The sequence below is a fragment of the Aphidius gifuensis genome, linkage group LG3, assembly GCF_014905175.1.
Source record: "Aphidius gifuensis isolate YNYX2018 linkage group LG3, ASM1490517v1, whole genome shotgun sequence".
NCBI lineage: Eukaryota > Metazoa > Arthropoda > Insecta > Hymenoptera > Braconidae > Aphidius > Aphidius gifuensis.
The window spans coordinates 7,932,372-7,959,259 of NC_057790.1; the positions used below are offsets into that span (position 1 = coordinate 7,932,372).

Genomic DNA, 26,888 nt, shown 5'->3' on the forward strand with positions numbered 1-26,888 from the left:
GCTAAAAACAACAGACAATGAGTATACAATCAGACAAGATAAAATCCTGATTCTCTAGAGTTGAATATGTGGAAGGGGCTGACGGAAATACCACTTTCACCATTAAATATTTTTTTAAATAAACCAAGCACTAATACTAATTATCATTTTCTGATATTATTGCATCAAAGAAATTCCCATGACATCAAAAAATTTTCAATAATACTCCCTTATTACAAAATTTTTACATGATCAGAATCCAAATAGAATACAAAAAAAAAATTATAATTAACATGATTTATAATTGAATTTAATTTTTAAAAAATTATTCATCACCATTATCGATCATTGAAATAAATAACAAAAAAAAATTAATATCAGTTGAGGTGATATTTATTATGTTATAAATAGGTACTTTGGTTATTTATTTATCAAAAATATTGTAATTTATCATAAATATTGTAACATGACATTATGATAAAACGACGATAGCCACACGCGACAAATTATTTTTTTATATTGCTTTTGTTTATTAAAGATCTTGGATATGAATATCAAAATGTAAAGTTCAACTATTACACTGTTGTGCACTGTTTTTTTATCATCATCAATTTACATAAATAGTTTATTCAAAAAAATGAATAAGAGACAAATAAAAAAAAAATCAATCTGAATATTACCATAATTTATTAAATGAAAAAAGAAAAAAAAATAAGATTCTTTGTATAACAAGTATTAAAATATTTAATGTTGCTTAAACAACAATTTAATTGAATTATTTTTTAATTTATAATACAGTTTAATATTATTTTTTTTTACTCTTCTTTTAAGCTGGACATTTGTTTTACAATTTCCATACAACTATACATTGAAGTATGTACATAAAATCAATATAAATATTTATAACTCATATTTATCATAACAATGAACAATAACAAACAAAAAATAAATAAATAAGTTTTTTAGAAAAAATATAAAATTCAATTTAACATTATAAATAATTTAACAATTTTTTTTAAATTATATTTTTTTTGAATGGATCATCAGAAAATGTACTTGAGTAAATACCAGAGTCGTTGCTTGAACAATCAGTTGAACATGATGACTGACTTTCAGATTGACTAGATGAAGGTGATGATGATGATGTTTGACTCAATGTTCCATCAATCGTCTCGATTGATTCTTTACCATTGAATTTTCCATGTGAAAGTAACGTTAATAATTTACGTTTCTCATAACTTTTTTCTTTATATAATATTTTTGTTTTCACAAAATCAAAATTATGATTTAACTCAACTGCGTGGCAAGTTAGAGCTGTACTCCAACTGCCAATACATGGATTGAGTATACTAAATTGTAACTCTTTTAATCTTGTTGATAATTTTTTTTTAGTTTGATCAACAAACACAAAATCACAGTTAACACATGGTATTTTATATACTATTTTATTCATATTTCCAATTGGTAGTTGATCTTTGTGTCCACTAAATAACCAAGATAAATTATTTGTATTTTTAAATGTCAATTGAATTGGTAAATTTTGAAATAATAATTTTAAACGTTCTGATAATTCTTCAACATATGGTAGACATACAAAATTATTATCAATTTTTTCATTTTGTAATGTGTTATTATTGTTTATTTGTCTACTAAAAATCAATCTTTCTCTACGTTTCATTACACATTGCAACAATGTATATGGATATCCATTTTTCATAAGCAAATTTCTTATGAATTCCAAATTTTTAAGATGAAAATTAGCATCAGATAGCAAAATTGCTCTATCAACTAAATTATATATTGCACCAATTTTTTGATTTTTTGGATGATGAGAATAATAATTCAAGTATCTACCTGATGATGTTGGTTTAGTAAACCAATCAATGAGTAATTTATCTGATGAACGTATTAAAGTAACTTCTAAAAAATTAATTTTACAATTAACTTCATTTTCAATTGTGAATTTTAAACGTTCATGATAATTATTAAAAATATCTAAGATAATATTAATTTTATCTGGTAAAAGAAATACCAAAATATCATCAACATATCTTGTATAAAAATAAATGTCAAACTTTAGTTTTTCCAGACAAACTTTTTCTAAGTCTTGAAGTACAATTTCTGCAACAATTGGTGATAATGGAGATCCCATGGCTGCTCCAAATACTTGTTGATAATAGACATTATCAAATTTAAATGCTGATGCTTTAAAACACAAACTTATGGCTTTTATAAATTCTTCTTTATCAATTTTTGTATGTCTTTTAATTATATGCCATCTTTTTCCAATACCATCTATCACTAGATTCAATGGAACATTTGTAAATAGTGAGACAACATCCATGGATATCATATAAAAATCACGAGGTAATTTTAATTTTCTTAATTCACTCACAAGCTCAAAACTATTCATTATAGATTTTTTGTTAAATCTATTTGTTTTACACTCACTTTTTAATGTTAATGAAAGAATATTTTGTAAATATTTGGCTAAATGATATGTTGGTGTATTAATAAATGATACAATAATACGAAATGGAATATTTTCTTTATGAATTTTTGGTAAACCATATGCCAATGCAACATTTCCATTTTTTGATAATAAATAATATTTGTCATCTTCATCAATGAATTTTTTTTTATACCAATCATATATTAATTTATTTAATGTTATTTCAATGGAATACGTTGGATCATCATTTATGACTTGATATGTATTTGTATCTTTCAACAGTGTATGCATTTTTGACATGTAAAAATCACGTTTTAAAATGACAGTAACATTGCTTTTGTCAGATTTAGAAAAAAGTATGTCTGGATGTGTTTTTTTAAATTGTTGTGTTATTTTTAAATTTTTCATCAATAGTTTTCTTCGATAATTTTGCTTTGTTTTCTTTTGACAATATTTTTCTATTTCATTTTTTAATAAATATCTAGTGTCATTTCTTTTACCTTCATCAATTAAATCTAAATTTAATTCAAATGTCGTTAGTATCATTTCAATTGGAATATTATTTTTATCAAAATATGGTACACCAAAATTTTTTCCAAGGCTTGAGATATGTAATACTTCGTCTGGTATTATTTCATCTGTTAAATTAATTATCCAATTTTTGTTAATTTTATTCGTAAAATAATCACATGCACTATTATAGTTTTTTTTTTTTTTTTGTGGTAAATTTTTCTCAATATCTTTAGTGTTGGGTTCTGTAATATTGTACAATTTTTTATATGTGTCAATTGTAATTTTCCACATTTTTAATATATTTATCACCACTTTTATTTCACAACTATTTTGATCGACTATACATTTGTGAGGTAAATTATAATACTGAAATATATTTTCATTGATAGAGAAAGACAAAGTATTATTTACCAATTTCGTTGACATTATACATGACAACAAACAAAAATATTTAAAATCACAGACTTTAAATACAGAGACATTTAAAATTTATTCATAGATAAAGATATTTAAAACTTTTATTTTAAATGAATAAATAAAAATCCATCAACACATTTTCCTGGTTTTTATTATTATAATTATTTCGAATGTTTTCATTTTATTTATTTTATTTTTATTGAAAATAAATACAGTTTCATTGCATCAAAAAAGAAAAAAAAAATGAGAAGAATAAGATTTAGTGAGTGAACCTAGTCTAGTAACAATTGAAAAAAAAAAATTACAGATACTATGATAAGTTTAAACAGTTTTACAAATTGAAAGCGTAATGTTTTTTGGTTTTTTTTTTTTTTTTTTTGTCACTTGATTGTAAGTAAGAAAAATGAATCATAAATTGATTACAGTGAGACAGAAACATTAATCATGGCTTTCTTTAACACTTAAATGTGAATTATTAATTATTATTATTATTTGTTGCAATATGTGAGGATAATTAATATAAATGTTTTGAATTCATAGTTATTTTTTTTTTTTTTTTTAATTGTTAATTTGAAGCATAAACGAATTAAAAATACCATTAATATTAATATTATACATGAACGAAGGTGGTTATCAGTCTAAAAACAATATATTTGGATTGATCAAGTTTTACTTTTTTGACACTCAAGCTCTACTTGTTGATACAAGGAATATTAGCCGAAATAAAATATTTTCATTCTTATTATATATAGGAAAAATTGAAACTTTTCATGAATAATTTTGATTACAAAGGAATATAACTTACATAAGCTTTTGTCAATGAAATTACATAGATGGAAGTTGCTCAATAGGTGTAAAAAATGTAAAATCTTTTGGAAAAAGTTCAACAGCATGTGGAAGCATGAGTTTGTAAGATTGTCTGATTGTTGTATCAGCAACACCAGCAATATCAGAAATTTCTTTTTGTGTTCGTTTGTCTTTTGATGCCTAAAATAAATATTATTAATAAAATTAATTAAAATACTAAACTGTATTATTTATTTTTTTTTTTTAATGAATAAAGTTTACCTGAGAAGCCATGTAAGTTGCAGCAGCAGCAATTGATATTGGTGATCTACCAGAAACAATATCAATATCACAAGCTTTCTTTGCAATATGTGTTGCTGCTCGTTGGATCATATTTTTCAGTCCAAGACTTGAACAAAATCTTGACATAAAATCACCAGTTGTTATTAATTCAACATTTTTATTAAGTGCTTTTAATATCAATTTGAAACATCTACCAATTTCCTTTTTACTTATTTTACTAACAGCACAAATTTCTTTAAATGTACGTGGTACATGTTCTTGGCGACATGCTATATACAAACATGCAGATGCAAGTGCATCATTTGAACGTCCTTTCACAAATTTGCCATCGTGTAATTGTTTGAATAAATTATTAGCGCTATCAACAATGGCTTTTGGGATATTAATACGATCTGCCATTGTTATTATTTCACGATAAGAGTTTGTCAGAGCTCTATCAGAACTGTTCATCTGGTAATAAATAAAATTGTATTACAATATAATTATATCAAATAATCAAGTTTTTCAATGAGACATTATTATTTGTTGACTTACTGAACGACGATTTTGATACTTTGCTGTACCAGATGCATCAAATGATGCAGCACCAGTACCTGGTCCAATCATTGTTGATAAATCTGAGCCATTTAACAGATGATTTTCTGGACCACCAACACGAGATGGATCAACACCTGATTTTTCATTGCTGAATGTTCTCCACTCGGAACCAACATCAATCACTCTATAAAATAATTAAATATGGTCAGTAAATAATTCAAGTCAAAGCTTCATTGATAGTTACCTGTCACCAACAACGAGCCCACACTCTGAACAAATTTGATCTCCAGCACGATAATCCTCAATAAGAGGAGCATCTGGATGTGAGTAGCAGCACACTTTTCCTAAATCAAGTCTGAAACAATATATTTTTTTTTTTTAATGAAAATGATAAATTAAATTAATACATTATTTACAAAACTTAAATAATATTGGGTCTTGAATTTGTTTTAATTGATTTAAGTTTAGGCAAAATAGATTTTTATTAAAACATAAAAAAAAAAAGTCCAAAAAAAAAAAAATACATTACTTTGTAGAAAACTAATGTGTATTTCAAATTTATATATTATTAGTAATACTAAAATTTAATTTCTATATCACTTGAACAATTCTTTGATCCAAGGGGTTTTTTTTTTTTTATTATTAGAACATGCGAATAAAAATGAAACTGTAATTTTTAATTATTTATTCCATACATGAAAAATTATTTTAAATGTCTACATGTTTTTTTAATAACCTTGATGAGGGTGCCATAATTCGTATGTTGTTAACTGGGTTGTTCTTTTTTCGTATTGTTTAATGGTTTAATAGCGGAAGGTTATAACGTTATACAAACGTATAAGCACAAGACCACGTTTATAGTTGAAGTTGAGACGCTGAATGCTAGGAACCGAATGAACCTCGCAACTGCTGACAGCTGACTGAGTGACTGCTCGCGCTGCTCGCAAGTCGCATCAAGTCGCATCACATGTTTGCATTGGTTTGCATGCGTAAATAGGAGTGAATAGGAGGGAGGGATAAAGCCTTCTTTACACTTCTCCAGCTGTCGAGAGTAGGCCCGTTCGGCCGTTCCCCTTGGTTCCCTTTCCCGTAGAGACAGAGCCCAGAGAGGTAGCTGGTGCCTGGTAGAGTCGTAGAGATGTAAAAACACTACTATTTTGTTCATCGGTATTCAATAATCAATACGGTATTTATGTATTTAATACCAAATCCAAATGGCTTGTTAGTTGTTACTTGTTAGTTGTTGGCAGTTGTATTGGTATTAAATACGGTATTAAAAGTTTAGTAAATACTTAGTGGCGCTGGTGTCGATTTTTTATATTAGTTCAAAGTTGATAATTCAAAGCAGTTCAAAGTTAATAATTCAAAAATAATGAAAAAAAAATATCCCGAATTGGCTCCATTGCATCAACAAAACCATGGCAAAATATTAAACAAAATAACTGACCCAATGAAGACTGACCATATAGTGTATGATGCAGTCCTATAAGACTAGTCTTTGTTCACTAAATTGCAAGGATTGACCACTAAATGTTGTTAGCATTGTAAAATGTAATTAGATTGTTTGGATTGACTTGTAAAGTTGTAACTCAAGTAAAAGAAATTTGTTCGTTATTTAACATTGCGAAGTTGGTCTCGCGTGTTAAGGGATAGAGAAATAGATAGGGTTAGTAAGTCTATAGTTCAAATCAATTTAATTTGATATTTTTCTTTTTATTAATTCATTATTTGTGCTTCTTTTATTTTATTTTCTCTCTTCCTTAGCTATTGTTCAAACTATTAAATTTACATATTTATATATTACATGAACATTGTAATCTTTGTATCTCATATCTCTTGGAATTGTATTTTCGAATAAATAGATAAATATAATAATCCAATGACAAATATAATAAATTAAATAGCTAAAGAATTTTTGGAATCAAAGTCATGCTGCATTATTGTTGTATCTTGTTGAAAAGCAATTTGCCTTGCAATTGTCTCAAGATATTGATTTGACAATAAAAATTTCTGCAACAGATTACATTCGCTTATAATATTATAATTATAAAATTTCCAAATTTTCAATTTATTTTGACTCCAATGACTGCACTGATACAAAATTATTATTGTAAAAAATTTATATTATGTATTCTATTATTTGTTATTCATTTTTTTTATACTTACATAGAGGATTAAATATAGTAAGTACAAGGCATAACTGGTTTGAATTTGATTTGATTAAGTAAATTTTTTCTTTTTAAATAATAATATATTTTCATTGATCAAGAAAAATAAAGTATTATTCACCAAATTCGTTGGCATTTGAGATAACAACGAACAAATATTTAAAATCACAATGACTTTATAAATAAAGATATTTAAAGTTTTTTTTTTTAAATAAATGAATAAAATTTCATCAATACATTTTTATGATTTTTATTATTATAATTTTACATGACCATTATTAAAAATAAATTTTATCTTTTATAATTATTTCGAATATTTTTATTTTCTTTATTTTATTTTTATTGAAAATATATACAGTTTCATTACATCAAAAAAGAAAAAAAAAAAAAAAGGTTGAAAAGAGTAAGATTTAGTACGTAAACCTAGTCTAAAGACAATTTAAAAAAAAAAAAATAATACAGAAACAATAAGTTTAAAGCTGTTTATAAAAGTCATAGTCGAACCAATATTTGTAGTTTGAGGGGCCCGTATATCGTAACACTAAATTTTATGCCCGGGTACCCGAAATTTTGTTGCGCTTCTGTCTTGAAAATTGGCTTGAGTGCGTCCGTGCATATACAAACAGATACTAACACTACTGCTAGCAAGAAAGTATAGTACACTGCTACTTTATATGCTTTTGTATGTCACGTCTGTGTGCAACATTTGCCGCGAGAAAGCAAATATTTTTTTTTTTTAAACTTGAATAACTGTCAAAATGCGTGGCAAACATAATTTATTTTTTCAAATTATATTCGTTTTTTTCTGATCTACAATTTGATAGAAAAAAATAAGTTTTCGAGTAGACAACGAATCTACTATATGCTGTTTAAGAAAAAAAAATTGTTTCGCCCTATTCTCGTGTATAAAAGTTGTCAACTTTGACAACTTCATTATCTAAAAAAAGCCGTGACAAAAAAAATTAAAATAAATTTTCAACATAGAAAATTATTTCATTTAAAAAATCAACCTAATTAAAAAAAAATTGAGTAGAAATCCAATTATTTACAAACAGCTTCAAACTGATTCGTCTTTTTTTTTTTTTGTCACTTAATTGTGAGAAAAATAAATCAAAAATTAATTATAGTGAAAACACCGTTAATCATGGGTCCATTTAACACTTGAAAACGAATTATTAATTATTATTGCTTGTTCAATATGTATCGATAATTAATGTGATTGTTTTAAATTTATGGTGTTGAATTAAAGCGTTAACAAACTAAAAATACCATTAATATTAATGTTTATACATAAACAAAGTTGTTCCTCAGTCTGAGAACAATATATTTTAATTGGTCAAGTTTTACTTCTTTGACACTCAAGCTCTACTTGTTGGTACAAGGAATGTTAGCTGAAATAAAATATTTTAATTCTTATTATACATACAAAAAACTGAAATTTTTCGTGAATAATTTTAATTAAAAAAAAACATAACTTACATAAGCTTTTGTAAATGAAATTACATAGGTGGAAGTTGCTCAACAGGTGTAACAAATTTAAAATCTTCTGGAAAAAGTTTAACAGCATGTGGAAACATGAGTTTGTAAGATTGTCTGATTGTCACATCAGCAACACCAGCAATATCACCAATTTCTTTTTGTGTTCGTTTGTCCTCTGATGCCTGGAATAAATATTATTATTAAAATTAATAAAAATACTGTACTGTAATAAGTGTATTATTATTTTGAAAAAAAAGTAAAGTTTACCTGAGATGCCATATAAATTGCAGCAGCAGCAACTGATATTGGTGATCTACCAGGAACAATATCAATATCACCAGCTTTTTTTGCAATGTGTGCTGCTGCTCTTTGGACCATATTTTTCAATCCAAGACTTGAACAGAATCTTGACATAAAATCACCAGTTGTTATCAATTCAACACTTGTTTCAAGTGCTTTTAATATCAATTTAAAACATCTACCAATTTCTTTTTTACTTATTTTACTAACAGCACAAATTTCTTTAAATGTACGTGGTACATGTTCTTGGCGACAAGCTATATACAAACATGCAGATGCAATTGCATCATTTGAACGTCCTTTCAAATTTTTACCATCGTGTACTTGCTTGAATAAATTATTAGCTCTATCAACAATGGCTTTTGTAAGATTAATACGATCTGCCATTGTTATTATTTCACGATAAGAGTTTGTCAGAGCTCTATCAGAACTGTTCATCTGGTTTTAAATAAAATTGTATTACAATATAATTATATCAAATAATCAAGTTTTTTCTATGAGCCATTATTATTTGTTCACTTACTGAACGACGATTTTGATATTTTGCTGTACCAAATGCGTCAAATGATGCAGCACCAGTACCTGGTCCAATCATTGTTGATAAATCTGAACCATTTAACAGATGATTTTCTGGACCACCAACACGAGATGGATCAACACCTGATTTTTCATTGCTAAATGTTCTCCACTCGGAACCAACATCAATCACTCTATAAAATAATTAAATAAAATCAGTAAATAATTCGAGTTAAAGCTTCATTCATAGTTACCTGTCACCAACAACAAGCCCACACTCTGAACAAATTTGATCTCCAGCACGATAATCCTCAATAAGAGGAGCATCTGGATGTAAGTAGCAGCACACTTTTCCTGAATCATGTCTAAAGTAATATTTTTTTTTTTTAATAAATATGATAAATTAAATTGATAAATTATTTAGAAAACTTAAATAATATTGTGTCTTGAATTGGTGTCAGTTAATGACAGTTTAGGCAAAATAGATTTTATTCAAAACATAACCTCAATTAAAAAATAAGAAACATAAACTCAAAAAAAAAAAAAAAAACTTATTTTGTAGAAAACTAATTTTTATTTAAAATTTTAATATTATTAATAATACTGTGGTTTTATTTTTAATGATTTTGCAACATATTAATAAAAAACACTTCTAGATGTCACTTGAACAATTGTTTGATGCAAGTGTTTTTTTTTTTTTTATTATTAGAACATGATAATAAAAATGAAACTTTAATTTGTTATTATGCATTTTATACATAAACTATTATTTAGTATCGAGTAACATATTTATTATGTATTTAATAATGACTTTTGATGTGTTTTTATCTACCTTGATGAGGTTGCCATATTTCGTATGTTGTCAACTGGGTTTTTTTTTTTTTTTTTTCGTATATAATGGCGGAAGGTTATACACAGTTAAACATACTACATACATATATCATGGAGGTGTATAAGGAGGGTAATCTCTCGAATTTCACTGAAGCTCACAGAATGGAGCAAGTCAGTACGTTTTTCTGCCGGTGATGACGCTAGTAGCGAGAAGATCCAAAGTCACATGTTGTTTTTGTTTATATTTTTTTTTTTTTTGTGTAGCTCAGTTAGAGTATTCCTTCATTATGTAAAAAAATAATACAACTACATAATACATTATTTATTTAACAAATAAAATTAAAGCAATTTATTTTAATAAAATAAACACCAAAGACAAGCAGTGTCTAAGAAAAAGATAAAGCTAAGGAATTAATGTTGCTTACCATATAATTTCTTTATAGTCACATCAATTCTTTAGCTTCATCTTTTTTTTTAGCTACTGTTTTCCTTTGGTATTTTTTTTATGATAATGTTTTTTACTTTAATGTTAAATAAATAATTTTTTATTAAAAAGATCATTCCAAATAAATTCTATTTCAATTGAATGTGATGCAAATGCTGACATAAAAAATAATAATAGTCCAATTGAAGTATTGAAAAAAATAACAAAAATGTTTATGATGACATTAATGGATATGAACCAGAAATACCAAGTTTTTTAGAGGAATTATTTGGTAAAGAAAAAAGACAAAAAAACCACCAAAGGGTTAGTATTTGTATGGTGCTGTTGGTGATGGAAAAATCATGTTGATGGATCTCTTTTAGGATTGTTGTGAGATAATTTATATCACAATAATTTTAATAATAATATAAATAAATAATTAATAAATATCATTGTTTACAGATTGAAAAAAGAGAACGTGTACATTTTTATTTATTTATGCTAGATGTACATAGTAAAATTCATCAATAGTTAAAAAAACAATAAAACGTGTTTATAGTAGTACAAAACTTCAACCATTTGATCCAATGCCACCAGTTGCTGATATGATTATTAAAAAGATTTTACAAATTTTTTTTTGTTAAATTAACAAACAAAAATTTGACAAACGACTAAAGTCTACAAATTACAAACGAATTACCAACTTTTTTTTACTGTGTATAAATGGAATAAAATTTCCTCTTTGTAATCCACTTTCGTATAAATCATCTGGAGCTGTATTACTTGTTGTAACAATATGTTAATGATTGCAATAAGTACACAATCAAATAATTCAGTAAATAATGGTTTCAATATCGTTGCATCAGCAACATCATCAAAACATATATTAGCCATGATTTTTCAATAATCATATCAGCAACTAGTGGTATTGGATCAAATGGTCAAAGTTTTGTACTACTATAAACACGTTTTATTGTTTTTTTAACTTGATGAATTTTACTATGTACATCTAGCATAAATAAATAAAAATGTACACGTTCTTTTTTCTCAATCTGTAAACAATGATATTTATTAATTATTTATTTATATTATCATTAAAATAATTGTGATATAAATTATCTTACAACAATCCTAAAAGAGATCCATCAGCATGGTTTTTCTATCACCATACAAATACAAATCCGTATTATTTATTCTAAATTATTTATTTAACATTTAAAACATCAATAAAAATACCAAAGGAAAACAGTAGCTAAAAAAAAAGATGAAGCTAAAGAATTGATGTGACTATAAAGAAATTATATGGTAAGCAACATTAATTCCTTAGCTTTATCTTTTTCTTAGACACTGCTTGTCTTTGGTGTTTATTTTATTAAAATAAATTGCTTTAATTTTATTTGTTAAATAAATAATGTATTATGTAGTTGTATTATTTTTTTACATAATGAAGGAATACTCTAACTGAGCTACACAAAAAAAAAAAAAATATAAACAAAAACAACATGTGACTTTGGATCTTCTCGCTACTAGCGTCATCACCGGCAGAAAAACGTACTGACCATGGAGGTGTATTAAACTCCATGGTACTGACTTGCTCCATTCCGTGAGCTTCAACAGCTCCCTATGCCAATTGCCAATACACAGTGTGACGTCACAGATTACCCTCCTTGTTAAACTCCATGGTCAGAATGCATAAATGGGAAGGAGGTATAAAGCAGTATAAAGCCTTTCCCACACTTCCCTAGCTGGCGAGAGTAGAGATGTAAAATTACTGCTATTTTGTTTTTCAGTATTAAATACGGTATTTCTGTATTTAATACCTTTAATACCAAATGGCTTGTTGGTATGTTAAAATACGGTATTAAAAGTTTATTAAATACCATGGAGGTGAATATTCACCTCCATGTTAAATACTCTGTAGCGCTGGGGTGCATTCCTTTAATAAAAAATTTTTTTTCGTTTTGCCATTTCGCCCTGTAATACCGACTAAAAACTAGAAACAGAAACAACGACAAAAGTGATAAAATTCTCTATTCCATATTCCAGACTTTACAGTTTACGATAATGTGTGGTACGACCTATGTGACAATAACAAACAATCACAACAAGTCAATTTTTTATTTATTTCAGTTTGATATAAACATTGAACAGTTATCCATCTAATAATTGGGAGCCAAAAAAAATAATGTCATGTGCCAGTACTGCCACTACAAGATACAGCTTTTTCCTATAAAATTTTGGCCGGTATTACAGGGCGAAATTGCAAAACGAAAAAAAATTTTTTATTAAAGGAATGCACCCCTGGTGTCGACTTTTTATATATTAGCCATCTTTATAGTTTAAAGTTCTTAATTTAAAAATATAATTAAAAAAAAATATCCCGACATTGGCATCCTTGCATTAACACACCAGGGCAAAATATTCAACAACATAACTGACCATACAGTGTATGATGCAGAGCCCTGTAAGACTGTCCTTCTTTAGTAAAAAGCAAGGATTGACCACTGAATGTTCTCAACAACTAGTTCGCAACTAAGTGAACAATCTTATAATAAATTACATTAAATTCAGCTTGAAATAAAATTAATTAATAATTATTCATGAATCGTGTACCATAATTTTCTAATTCATAAAGAGCTTCTGGAGATTTCCTAGATCACCAAGCCAATTTGAATCTTTAACTGTGTTATACATTATTTAGAAAGCGTATTTAAAAGTTGTATTTTAGCTGATATTTCAAACGTCTCGCCTTACCAGTTTTAAAAACATCAGAACATGACGACGATTTACTCTATCATCAACTGGTCTTTTTGATTGTTCAGTTGTATGTCTTACATCAGGTATAGACTATAGTTAAATGTTACAATAAGCATGGGAAGTATATTATTCCTCAATATTATATCAGCTATAGTAGTGGCTGTCTTTCTGCATTATACTGTTCAACAGTTTTAAAATGTGCTGTTTAAAGTTAATTTTACTATCTTAGCATAGTAAAATGTAAGAAAATAGAGAAAATACAAAATACTATGTTTGTATAGTATAGGTTCGTTTGGACTGACTTATAATTTAAGTAAAATAAATTTGTTGGTTGTTATTAACATTGTAAAGTTGGTCTCGCATGTTAAGGGATAGGGTAGGTAGGTAATTTAGCAAGTCATTGTTTCGAATCAATTTAATTTAATACTCTTCTTTTTATTACTTGATTATTTGTGCATCTCTTATTTTATTTTTTCTCTTCTTCAGCTACTGTTTAAACTATTAAGTTTACATATTTATATTTTACATGAACATTGTAATCTTCGTATCTCATATCTGTTGGAACTGTATTTTCAAATAAATAAATACATATAATAAACTAATGACAAATATATTAAATTAAATAGCTGAAAAAGTCATGCTGCATTATTGTTATATGTATATCTTGTCGAAAAGCAAGCTTTGCAGACATTGATTTGACAATAAAAATTTCTGTAACAGATTACATTTGTTTATAATTATAAATTTTTTTATTTTTAATTTATTTTGACTCGAATGACTGAACTGATACAAAAGAATTGTAAACAATTTATATTATTTCATTATTTATAAATAATTATTTATTATTTATTTTTTTTTCTTACATAAAAGATTAAATATAGTAAGTACAGGACAAAACTGGTTTAAACTTGATTTAATTGAGTGAATTTTTTATTTTTAAATAATAATAATATAATTTTGTTTGCAATCTCGTATTGGCGGTGATTTCTATCACGTTCGTCGGTCGTTCGCGTGCCGTTTTCGAGAACTTTGCTCGCATTGATGATTGAAGTTTATAAATTAACTATATATATCAACATTGTGTGTTAGCGAACATATTAAATCATTTGATAATATTGTTTGACATTATGTTGAACTTTTGTCATGATCTTTGACTTTTAATATTTTTATTTCATTTTTATATTTAATAACTCGTAGTATACAGTGTATTTTGTTTATTATTATAATTTTTTTGTTTGTTATTACTTATTATTAATAAAAACATAAAAACAGATAGATTTTACGATAGTTTAGTAATTTAAAAATTTAAATTATTTTTGTGGATAATAAAAATGTATATAGATTAATTAATTTATTATATAAAGTTTCTTTTTTCCAAGTCGAAGGATAATAATAAATTATTTTTCAATATCATCAATGAAATATCAAGAAGGCGTAGATGCCAAAAATAATCTTGAAAGCCCAAAAGAAAGTCAAATCTATTCATCAAACGAAATAGGACAATCTTTATTTTTAAAAATTTTTTTACCTGAAAAAATCAGAAGAGGAAAACTTTACACTTATACGTCTACTTTATCTTTCATTTTTCCTTTGATGGTATAATTATATTTTTTCTATGATGATGGTTAGTAATTTAATTATGTATTGAAAAAAAATCATTGTATATCTATAAATTATTTATTGTCCTAGCATAATAAAATATATTTCTTGCAAAATATATACATTTTTACTAACTTTAAAATAATTTATTTATAAGTTATTTTATTATTATTTTGATTAAAAGTAATTAATTGTCTCATTATAATATTTCTTATCACACTGCAAGTCGGAAAACACATAATTATCTATTAAAAAATAAAAAATTATGCAAATTAATTGATCAAATATATTAAAAGTTGTAGTAAAAATAAATAATAATAAATCAGAGATAAGACAAATCATTTTTCAATGGAATAAAAAAAAAGTTTTTTTATAAGTGAGTAAATTAAATATTGAGAAATAGCTGACACTTGACTATTATGAAAAACTAATATTAAAATATATTTATATCTTAAAAATTCTAGTATTTTCGTAGTTGAAAGACTGATATGATAAAAGTTATCACATGATAGTTGAAAAAACTAAATCGAATAAAATCTGTCCATCATCCAATACGTATATTGGTTATCATTATGTACACAAGGGACTAAAAATATTATAGAAAAATTTGAACAAAAATAAGAAGAATAAAAAGTAAATTATCAAGTAAAATAAATAAATACAAGTTTATTTCATCGCGTTCCGGGGTTATGACAACGAGATCAATCGTAAATTTCTCGGGTCAATCTTGACCATATGAGAAGGGATAGTTCATTTCGTTATAAGGAAGCCAAACTCTTGTGTTTGTTTAACAATTTCATACGAAAGTTCAAGAGAGTAACAAATTATTATTTAAAATAAAACGCACTGTTAGAAAAAAAAAAAATAATCATGAGTAAATTTGGAGCATTGGCAGATAATTCATTGTCAATAATGGCAAAAAAATCTCTTTGTTTAAATAGACAACCGGAAATACTGGAAGATGGTAATCGTCGTGGTCAACGAAAAGGTAATTTTAGTGTCCTTGGTAATGGACGTGATATTCCAGAAGATTTAATTAGATGGGAAGGTCTTCAGCCAAATCCAAGTGCCAGTCGTGATGATGGAAGGTGAGATGAAAATTTATATATAAATTAAATAAAATGACTTTTATAAATTTTTAAAATAACAAAATTATATAATGAAAATAATTAAATTAATTTTTATATACAAAATTTATCACTGTAGTGTTTTTTTTTTTTTAAATTAAAATTTGATAAATCCTTTTTTTAAAAACTTTTTATAACCAATTGAAATTTTTATGTTATATTTTTTTTTTTAAATATATTTCTGAATATTATTTTTGAATAAATATCATTTCAATTTATAGAGAAAAATATGAAATTGGTGCTTACGGTTATGGAAAAAATAATGTAAAATTATTATACGTTAAACGTGAAGATAAATATCATCATGAAATACGTGAATATGAAGTTGATGTACATTTACGTCTTGGTTCACAAAAAGATTATCTTGAAGGTGACAATCGTGATATAATTGCAACAGATAGTCAAAAAAATACTGTTTATTTATTGGCTAAAAAATATGGTGTTAAATCACCAGAAGAATTTGGAATTCTTTTGTGTGCTCACTTTCTTTACACCTACAAACATGTTGAAGAAGTACATATTAATGTTGAAGAATATCCATGGATGCGTCATCAAGTTGATGGTGTGCCTCACAATCATGCCTTTCTTTTCAATCCAACAGTAACAAGATACTGTCAAGTTACACAACTAAGAAATGGTAATTACTTATGCAAATATATTCCAAAATACATATATTTTTTTACTATTATTTCTTCATTGAAAAAAATAATATATTTTCTTTATATTTTATGAATTAAAAATTATATTTATATTTATTTTTTTTTGCTATATACATATGTTAAATTTTAAGTTATAATTTTCTCAGTTTGTCAGATAAAAGAGAAGAAACAAAATAATTATTATTTATTTTGTAAATAATTTATTCTTTTTTTTTTGAATTCTTATTTCTGCATAAAATCTTTTGTTTAATTTATTTTTATTTTCTTGTTCTAGATTCACCAAGAATACGTGGAGGTTTAAAAGACTTGAGAGTATTGAAAACAACACAAAGTTCATTCACTGATTTTATACAAGATGATTACAGAACATTACCAGATGCAAATGACAGAATATTTAGTACAATTGTAACAGCATCATGGGATTTTTCAACAGCAGCTGGTGTTGATTTTGATAAAGTATGGCAAACAGTACGTAATTGTATACTTGAAAATTTTGCTGGACCACCATCAACTGGTATTTATTCACCAAGTGTACAAAATACACTTTATCTTGCTGAAAAATGTGTCTTGGATAAAATTGAACAGGTAATATTATTGTTAAATAAATTTTTTTATCAATATTTATCTTAAACTTTTTTTTTCACAAATTTTATCTTTAAAAAAATATTGAAATATTCTTATTTTACAATTATTATATTATTTCTTGTCTATATTTACTCATGATCATAAAAATTAATGGATTCTTTTTTTTTTATTATTCTGCTATTTACAGATTTACAGTATCGAAATGCGTATGCCAAACAAACACTATTTTGACCTCGACCTGAGTAAATTTTCAAAAATTGTTGATGGTGAAAATAAAGAAGTTTATTTACCAGCTGACAAACCATCTGGTATTATTTATGCTCAACTTAATAGAAAAGACATTACTTCAAGACTTTAAAAATTAAAAATTAAATATTTAATTTATAAAAAAAAAAAAAAAGAATGTACTTTAAGTATCTAAATTTAGTCGTTAATGATTTTTTTTTTATTCATATAAATATCAAGTCTTTTTATTGATTAAAAAAAAATATATACGAATTTGTAATTACATGTCGAGATATGCAGTATTTTCATCACAAATAAATGAAAAATATATCTCCACTTTTTAATTATAAAAATATTGTAAAGAGATTTTTTTTTTTTTTCTTTCAATTATTCTAGAAATATTCTTTAATTTTAATTAACTGTAAATATTAAATAAAATAAAATGAGTTCATATTATTATTATTATTACTATTATTATTTATTTGTTTACATAATTCTTTTTTTTTTTTGTCACGTGCAATTAAACTTATAATAAGAGTTTGATAAATTAAAAGTTAATCTGTAAAATAATTATTTCAAGTGTGCCAATTACAATATCAATACTTTAATTTTTTTCTCAAGTAATTTTTACATTATCGATAAAGTGATAAAATAATTAATGTTTCAATTTTGATAATATTCTAATCATTACATGAGAGATCATTGAACAAAAATGAGGCTTAAGTGATAAATAAAATAATATCAATTTAATTTTATTTCCAATTTTTTAAAAGATAAAATATTGAAAAAAAAAAAAAATTAAAAAATAGCAATAAATAAAAAATATAAAAATAAAAAAAAATAATGAAATTGCTCTTTCATATCCTGTGATAATAGGTTGTCAAAGAAATGCGCACGAGGTCTTGTTACACTCATTGCGTACAATACCGGATTCTCATAGATGTTTTTTTTAACAGACCGATTTCTACACACATCCTCTGTGTGTGACACACCCGTAGTTTTATTGAATTCGTTGTATCCGTCACTCCTCAAACATACATTACTTTAAAATATACATAGCCAATGTTGTATTCTCAGTGAAACTTGAAAATATTTGACTGTCACAAACATTCAGACATTTCATAAGAGTAACCGCACTTGCACTTTGGCTTTCAGTATTATTTTTTCCATCACCAACGCTTGACCATTATTTTGAAAATTAAAAAAATAAGTTTAAATGTAAAATTAAATTAAAAAAAAAAACAATAATAATCATTATAATTATAAAATGTTGGCTAAAAATTTTATTCTCAGTCGTATTGTGTTATTAACATTGATAAAATGTATTTTTTGTTTTGAAAATTTAAATATTTCAAGACTTGAAAATTTGGATAATTGTGGTGGTGAATACTCTGGATATCAATACAGTATATTAAGCCCTAATTATCCAAATAATTATACAAGTAATCGTGATTGTCTCTATGTTCTTCATGGTAGTCCTCTAGCAAAATGTAATCAAGTATTTAATTTACATTTTTTTGAATTTCAATTGAAACAATCAGTTGATTGTAAAGATGATTATTTACAAATTGAAGATAGGTATTATTTTTGTGGCAATGTCGTTGGTGTTAAAAGATTTTTAGGAAAAAATAATACTTTGATTATTAGATTTCATAGTGGTAATGAATCAGGTAAAGCTTTTAAAATTTTAGTAACAACATTGACTTGTCCATCTGTACCATCAGTTGTTCCACTTGTAAATGAGTAAGTTTATAAATTAAAAAAATTATAATAAATTATACTCAACTAGTTAAAAATTGTGTATTTATTATTTCTTTTTTCAGATCATCAATCAATGCTAGAGATGAAGAAATAATTAATAAAAATCAAAAAAATGAAAATTTTAGTGAAGAAAATTTAACAGAATATCCAATGTATCCAGTTTATCGTCCTCAAAATTCTTTTACAAATGAAGACAAAATTCAATTATCTCATGAACAATTGCCTCAAAAAATTGAATCATTCAATCCTCCTAATAATGATTTTGAAATATTAAAAAATAATAATAATGACAATGGTGTTACAAAAAATTTAACAAAACCACCTAAAATATCAGCATATTTTTTCGTTCCTCCAGATTCTTTGGAAGATAAATCAACAAATTCTAATAACAATATAGTTTTTAATAATAAAAATTTTACACCAAAATTATCAACAGAATTTCTTTTGCCAACAAAAGATACACAAGTATTTAATTCAATTAAAAAAAATCAATTATCATCAGTTGATAATTATCAAATATCAAGTGGAAAAAATGAAAAATTAATAATACCATCAAATAATTACGGTGTACCAAATGTTGGAACAAGTGAAGTATTTGTAAATACAAGAGGAATTCCAGATTGTGATGTTAAAGCAAATATTGATACATTCATACCAGTAACAAAAAATGTTCATGATACTTCAAATGTTTTAAATAAATATTTATCAAGTATTTTTCCAGCAGAAGTTTATGGTGTACCAGGTGTACAATTACCATCTTCAACTCAAGACTTGGTAATAAATTCAAATAATATACCATCACCGAATTATGGGCCATCATTGTCTTATCCAAGTGGTAGATGTCCAGGTCCAATTAATCAAATACCATCTGCTATTATCCCCTCATCAATAACACCAAGAATAAATCAATTTGGTCAGTGTTGTCGAAGTGTCTATTCATCACAACAATTTACTCTGGCATCACCAGGTTTTCCTTCATTGTTACACTCGGCTAATAGTTATCAGTGTGCTTATACAATTGTTCCATATTCATCATATGTTTGTCGACTAAGATTACATTTTAAATTTTTTAATTTTGGAGTTGATGATCAATTCTGTCGATATGGACATATTGAAATTGATGGAAGAAACTATTGTGGTTGCAAGAGTGGCTTGACTATTGTATCAAATGTTGCAAATTGGCAAACTAAAACAATATCAGTCAGATACTTTGGATATCCACGTACAAAACTTAGTGGTTTTTTGATTGAAATTATTCAAGAGACATGCTCATACAATGGCTATCCTTATTTATCAAGAAGTAAAAAACATATAATCAATGAGGAAATAAATTATAGTGAAAATAATTCATCGAGTTTATTGATCAGGGATAAACGTGAATTTGGATATGAATATCCAAAGCCAAATATTCCATTTGAAAATGTTGGTGAACAATTATTTGGAGGTATTGGACATATTGGATTTACGTCATCATCAAAATGTCAATCACTTAGCTGGGTTGATTGGGGTTTAGCTGCGAAAGAGGTTTATCTGAGAAATGCAAGATGTTTTAAGGAGGGAGAAAATGGTGGATTGCCATCTGGAAATAATTATCCTGGATTACCGGGAAATGGAAATGGTTCACCAACGTATCCTGGTACAGGAATTATTCCTGGAAATAATAATCCAAATTATCCGGGTTCAGGAGTGTATCCTAGTTATCCAAGCTCGGGTAATTATCCTGGAAATAATTTACCTGGTTATCCAAGTTCTGGTTATTATCCGGTAAATAATTATCCTGGTTCTGGAAATAATTATCCTGGCTCCGGAAATAACTATCCTGGTTCAGGAAATATTTACCCTGGTTCTGGAAATATTTACCCTGGTTCTGGAAATAATTATCCTGGCTCCGGAAATAATTATCCTGGTTCTGGATATTTCCCTGATTATCCAAATACAGGAATTTATCCGGGGAATAATTTTCCTAGCTATCCAGGTTCATCCGGAGGATTTGTACCAGGAAATCCAAATTTCCCTATCAATGGAAATGGTTTTCTTCCTTCTGGTGGCTGCACAACTATCGCTGTACCAGAAGGACTTCTTTCGTCTCCACAATTTCCTAATTTTTATCCAAATAATGCCAACTTATGCTACCGATTTTCTCGATCACCTGATACCTGTAAACTTCAATTGTCAATACTTGATTTTGATGTTGAATCGAGTCCTGGCTGTTACAAAGATTATTTGATGATTGGAAATCAAAACACAAGATATTGCGGAAGAACACTCGCAGGAAGTAAAAGTAAAAAATTAAAAATACAATATATAAGTACAGTATATACAATATCGATTTTTCGATCAATTATATTAACTTTTATTATTTTTTTTTCAGCTCTTTTGGATTTTCCGAGAAATAATTATATTGACATAAGATTTATTTCTGATTCTTATGGGGCTGGAAGAGGCTTCAATATTGGCTTTATTCAAGTATCATGTCCACTCGTTGTCAATCGCTAACAAATAATAAAAAATTATTTTTGAAACAAGTACTTCATAAGTATTAAAAATGTATTAATAAATATAATAATCATATCAAGTAAAAAAACCATTAGATGTTTTTTAAATTAATCTTATGAGGATGAATGTAACACATCTGAAGAAATAATAAAGATTAATGTTTGTTTTGTTGTATCATTAATAATTATATACAAAAATTAAATATTTTGTATATTTCAAAACGATTTAATAATAATTATAAATAAATTAGATTTTATTTATTAATGAAATATTGATTAAAATTCAAACTTGAAATATTCTTAGACTTGAATGAATATAATATATTTTACTTTTTTATATTTTATCATTTAGTATTTTTTATTAATTTTCAACTGTTTTTTTTCAGATTAATTATTTATATTAACTGATGAAAAAAATAAATTAATTTCATAACAATATTCAAGGACAAGATTTAAATTTCCAGACATATGTTTTTATATAAGATATTCGAATGATGTAAAATAACAATTATTACTTTTCGATAACAAAAAAAAATTACAAAATAAAAACTGTTTGTTTTTTAATGTTGATAATATATATATATTTTTTTTTTACATAAAAAAACCCTAAGGCTATTCAAAAGAAAAAATAATTGTTTAATTTATTGATGTTATTGTTTTTTTTTTTTTTTTTAGTTACTTTCTTTTTATTTAAGCATACATAAAATCTTATTGTTGATAAAATTAATTGTGTGTTTTTTTTTATTTGCAAAAAATATTATTTTTATAATAAAAATATACAAAGCTGAATAAATATTGTAGAAAATTGAAAATAATGATTGCTAATAAATACAGACAACAAAATATTCATCAGCGTAATTCATTAGTGGATTGAATCAAAGTTGCCGGTTAATAATATTCATTAACTATAAAATTGTTTAAAATGTTAATTATTTTAAAACTACTTGGTTTGATTACCATAATTTTTGCCGCTGAAGAATCATCAAATGATACAAAAGTACAAAACGATACTTGTCCGAAATTGAAAGGTAAATGGTCAACAGATAAAATCAATTTATAATATTTCTGCAAATATAATTATATAAACAACTCAACAATTAATTAAAATTGTTAATTACTATAACTATTCAAAATTATTAATTATTTATTTAATATTTTTTTATTATTAATAGCATATGAATTTAAATCATATAATAAAAACTCAGAAAAATGGACTACACATAAATTTTATAGAGAAAATTTAGCTGACATTGAATCACAAGTTGCTAATGACGATCAAAAATCTGATGAACCTAATGAAATTAAAATTGGTCAGTGGGTAAAAGATTGGGGATTTGTGGCATCACCAGAGGAATGCGCTCGTGAATGTATTGCTGGAGAACCACCAAAATTATGTTATTATGATTGAACAATTGAATACTATCGCACGCTTGGCGGGTAAATAAAATAAGATTTTTTTTTTTTTTATATTTCTTATCATAAATATTACCAGCTGTTTAAGTAACTTATGTATCTATATATATAATAATTATTATAATTTTTAGAGCGTGTGATTTATGTGTACCAAAAACAAATTCATCAATTACAAGTGATTGCCAATGTGTTTATGGTGATGGTTACAATATTTCTGGAATATTAACTGTCAATAGAATGTTTCCAGGGCCATCAATACAAGTTTGTCTTGGTGATTTGGTTGTTGTTAAAGTTAAAAATATGGCTCATGATCATGATATGACTATTCATTGGCATGGTATTTATCAAATGAATTATCAACATTATGATGGTGCGCCATTTGTAACACAGTGTCCAATTCAAAGTGGTACATCATTTAGATATAAATGGAAAGCACAAAACATTGGTACACACTGGTGGCATTCACATGCTGGTCTTCAACAAGCTAAATTGCTTGAAGGTGTCATTGTTGTACGACAGCCTAAAGAAAATGATAATAACTGTGATTTATATGATTATGATGGTTTTGATATTCATATTTTTTTGAATGATTGGATGCATTCACTTCCTGATGAGCATTATCCAGGTCCAGCTGGTGGATCCAATCTTGGTCAATTACCTGATAATATGCTCATTAATGGACAAGGAAAATGGCTTGTAAGTTTATTTTTTCTTGTCTTTTCTTTTGAAATAAAAATTTGATAATGAATGTTTAAATAATAATTTAGGATCCAGCTACTGGTAAATTTACCACAACACCACTCGCTGTTATAAATGTTGAGCCAGGAGTTAGATATCGTTTTCGTATGATTAATACTATTAGCTGGGATTGTCCTATACAATTTTCAATTCAAAATCATAATTTAACAGTTATTGCAACTGATGGGGAAAATGTAAGACCTCGAGTAGTCAACACAATAGCATCTTTTCCAGGTACACATTAATTAGTATAAAAAATTGAATCATTTAAGTAACATAATTAACTCGTCTTTTTCTTTTCAAAGCCGAACGTTATGATTTTATTATCAACGCTAATCAAAAACCTGGAAATTATTGGATTCAAGTACGATTAATTGGCTTTTGTTTTGACCGAGAAATAATACAACTTGGTATACTTCGTTACAAAGGCTCACAATTAACAGAACCAAAACTTGCACGACCAACTTATAATAATCCCATTGCCACTGGAATTGTAATATATCAAAAATATTATAATATACATTTGACATGAATCAATTTGAATTTTCTAATATTAAAAACTATTTTTTTTTTTTTTTTAAATTTAGATATTAAATAATATCAATGAAGTTTGCGATGGCAGTGATCCTACAGCTGTTTGTATTAAGAACTTAGAATCAGCTGATTCAGTTAATCCACGAATTCTTGCTGAGAAAACAGATGTACAATTTTTCTTGCCATTTACGTTTTATGCTTACAATAAAAGTGAAATTTTTGAACCCGGTACTTATCGTCCATTCCAGGGTAAGTAATATGTTTCCCACATTTTCATATTTTTTGATTATTAAACATTTACCTAATCATTTAATTTCTTTTTTAATAGCTCCAACTGGAGGACCAGACGGAGTCGTTCCGTCAGTTGATGGAATAACAAATCGTCTTGAAACATCACCCTTGTTAACACAATATGATAACATTCCTAAATCTGAAATTTGTAATGGAAAAAAAAAGCCAAAGCATTGTGAAAATCAACCAGTTTGTCAGTGTACACACATCATTGATATACCATTGAATGCATCTGTTGAAATTATCATATATGACGACGGTAAGTTTGACTATTATTATAAATTTAAATCCTTTTAAGATATATTTTAAATCATCTGTTTTCTAGTAGATAGAACAACGAATTTATCACATCCTTTCCATTTGCATGGATATGGTTTTCATGTAATGGCTCAAGGCTCACAGGATAAAGTCAAATTAACACCAAAAAATATACATAAAGCATTGCAACTTGATCGACAAAAATACAAATTCAATAGTCGACCTCCAGTGAAAGACACTTTGCCAGTTCCACCAAATGGATACACAATTGTTAGATTTATTGCCAACAATCCAGGTTAATATTTTTAAACAATATTTATCAATTAATTAATTATCAATATTACCAAGCAAATAGCTTATTTATTCATCATAAAAATTAATTGTTTCAGGAGATTGGCTTTATCATTGTCACATAGTACCACAGTAAGTCAATACAAAAGTTGTTCATTACTTTTTTTTTATATTTAATCAATCGTTTGATCAATTTTTATTTATGTTTTTTAGTTTAATGAATGGAATGTCGTTTGTACTTCATGTTGGCACTCAAAACGATGTTCCACCTACTCCACCTGGTTTTCCAACGTGTGGAAACTTTCAGCCACCAATTTAAAAATAGTTGTATAACAACAAAATAATGCCACTATCTACAAACAGTCACTTTAAAGTAAATTTATTTATCATTTTATAATTATTCATTTTAAATTAAAATTTAAATAAAAATTTAATTTGATAATTAATAATACGATAAGACTCGAAGATTCAGTTCATATATTTTTAAAAAGGTCATCATCGATTATCTAAATTTCAAATGTCGAGCAGAAGCTAAATAAAAGTTTATAAATCTATGAAAAGTCTTGGAGGAGAATGTTCTTCAATGAAAGAAAATTTAATTTGCAGTATATCGAATTATAGTTGGTGATGATGATATTTACGGCTGATGATCATATTCACAGTTTCAAATAGATATACACATTATACATTTAAGAAATAACAAATTAGCTTGGTGATGAATACCAACAGAGCCGAATATATATATCGACAATGCATCAATATCAAAATAATAGAACTAAACCTAAACACTAGAATTTTTATTCATGAAATAATTTTTTTTCAATATCTTGCTCCTTAAAATTTCAAACGATAAAAAATACATTTATTTTATCAATAGCAAATAAAGAAAGAATAACAAATGACATGAGAGCGAATTGTTATTGTTATAATAGCTTTTATTTTATTTAATTTTTAAGAACATATTTTTTTTTTTATCATTTCTTTGAAATATTAAAAAAAAAATAATAATAATTTTTTGTATATAATATTGATGACTTTATATTAGATAGCAAACTGAGCTATTTTTTATCAAGGTATTTCTTATATTTTATAATCCAGGAAGAAATAAAAACTTTTATATAATAAATAATAAAATAACAATTGCAAATTTGAAAATAAATAAAAAAGATTCTTTACACGTCAGTCGTTGGGTTTTAATGCTCAACTTAATTTACAAATTTTTAGATCAATACAAAATAAATAATTTCTCAGTGAATATATAAAGACAATAAACTTCAACATTTTGAATATTTCAATTTGTTTCAAAATGTTAAAAACTTGGTTTGAGATATCACCGATTGGTGTTGTTTTATTTGGTATCGCTTTTTCGAATATTTCAGCTGATTCATCGGGTGAAAACGACAATGGTGAGTTTGTATTTTTAATAACAATATATGGTCATTTTATGCTT

The 26,888-nt window shown here is 26.0% G+C and overlaps 5 protein-coding genes across 5 annotated transcripts; 3 read left to right on the forward strand and 2 right to left on the reverse strand.

The window, feature by feature from the left end:
- Positions 1-3,713: 3,713 nt before the first annotated feature.
- LOC122851815 (transcription initiation factor IIB-like) lies at positions 3,714-5,925 on the reverse strand. Its single transcript, XM_044151281.1, has 5 exons — positions 5,724-5,925; positions 5,232-5,342; positions 4,985-5,171; positions 4,430-4,900; positions 3,714-4,348 (listed from the first exon to the last, which is right to left on the reverse strand). Exons 1-5 carry the CDS (start codon positions 5,738-5,740, stop codon positions 4,187-4,189), a joined length of 948 nt encoding a protein of 315 aa, XP_044007216.1. The 5' UTR covers positions 5,741-5,925; the 3' UTR covers positions 3,714-4,186.
- Positions 5,926-7,916: 1,991 nt separating this feature from the next.
- Positions 7,917-10,554, reverse strand: LOC122851814 (transcription initiation factor IIB-like). Its single transcript, XM_044151280.1, has 6 exons — positions 10,283-10,554; positions 9,705-9,815; positions 9,458-9,644; positions 8,902-9,372; positions 8,635-8,816; positions 7,917-8,546 (listed from the first exon to the last, which is right to left on the reverse strand). The coding sequence occupies exons 1-5, from the start codon at positions 10,297-10,299 to the stop codon at positions 8,655-8,657; spliced, it is 948 nt and encodes a 315-aa protein (XP_044007215.1). The 5' UTR covers positions 10,300-10,554; the 3' UTR covers positions 7,917-8,546; positions 8,635-8,654.
- Positions 10,555-15,828: 5,274 nt separating this feature from the next.
- On the forward strand, positions 15,829-17,959 carry LOC122851816 (uricase). Its single transcript, XM_044151282.1, has 4 exons — positions 15,829-16,149; positions 16,410-16,825; positions 17,122-17,432; positions 17,620-17,959. Exons 1-4 carry the CDS (start codon positions 15,932-15,934, stop codon positions 17,788-17,790), a joined length of 1,116 nt encoding a protein of 371 aa, XP_044007217.1. The 5' UTR covers positions 15,829-15,931; the 3' UTR covers positions 17,791-17,959.
- Positions 17,960-18,810: 851 nt separating this feature from the next.
- On the forward strand, positions 18,811-22,490 carry LOC122851817. Its single transcript, XM_044151283.1, has 3 exons — positions 18,811-19,400; positions 19,481-21,699; positions 21,790-22,490. The coding sequence occupies exons 1-3, from the start codon at positions 18,925-18,927 to the stop codon at positions 21,912-21,914; spliced, it is 2,820 nt and encodes a 939-aa protein (XP_044007218.1). The 5' UTR covers positions 18,811-18,924; the 3' UTR covers positions 21,915-22,490.
- A 293-nt stretch (positions 22,491-22,783) lies between these two features.
- Positions 22,784-26,258, forward strand: LOC122851818 (oxidoreductase OpS5-like). Its single transcript, XM_044151284.1, is given in 10 exon segments — positions 22,784-22,941; positions 23,086-23,350; positions 23,458-24,022; positions 24,094-24,298; positions 24,370-24,557; positions 24,652-24,847; positions 24,927-25,148; positions 25,218-25,442; positions 25,537-25,570; positions 25,652-26,258. Coding segments are annotated over 10 exon segments (2,112 nt in total). The 5' UTR covers positions 22,784-22,835; the 3' UTR covers positions 25,758-26,258.
- The last annotated feature ends 630 nt before the right edge of the window (positions 26,259-26,888 follow it).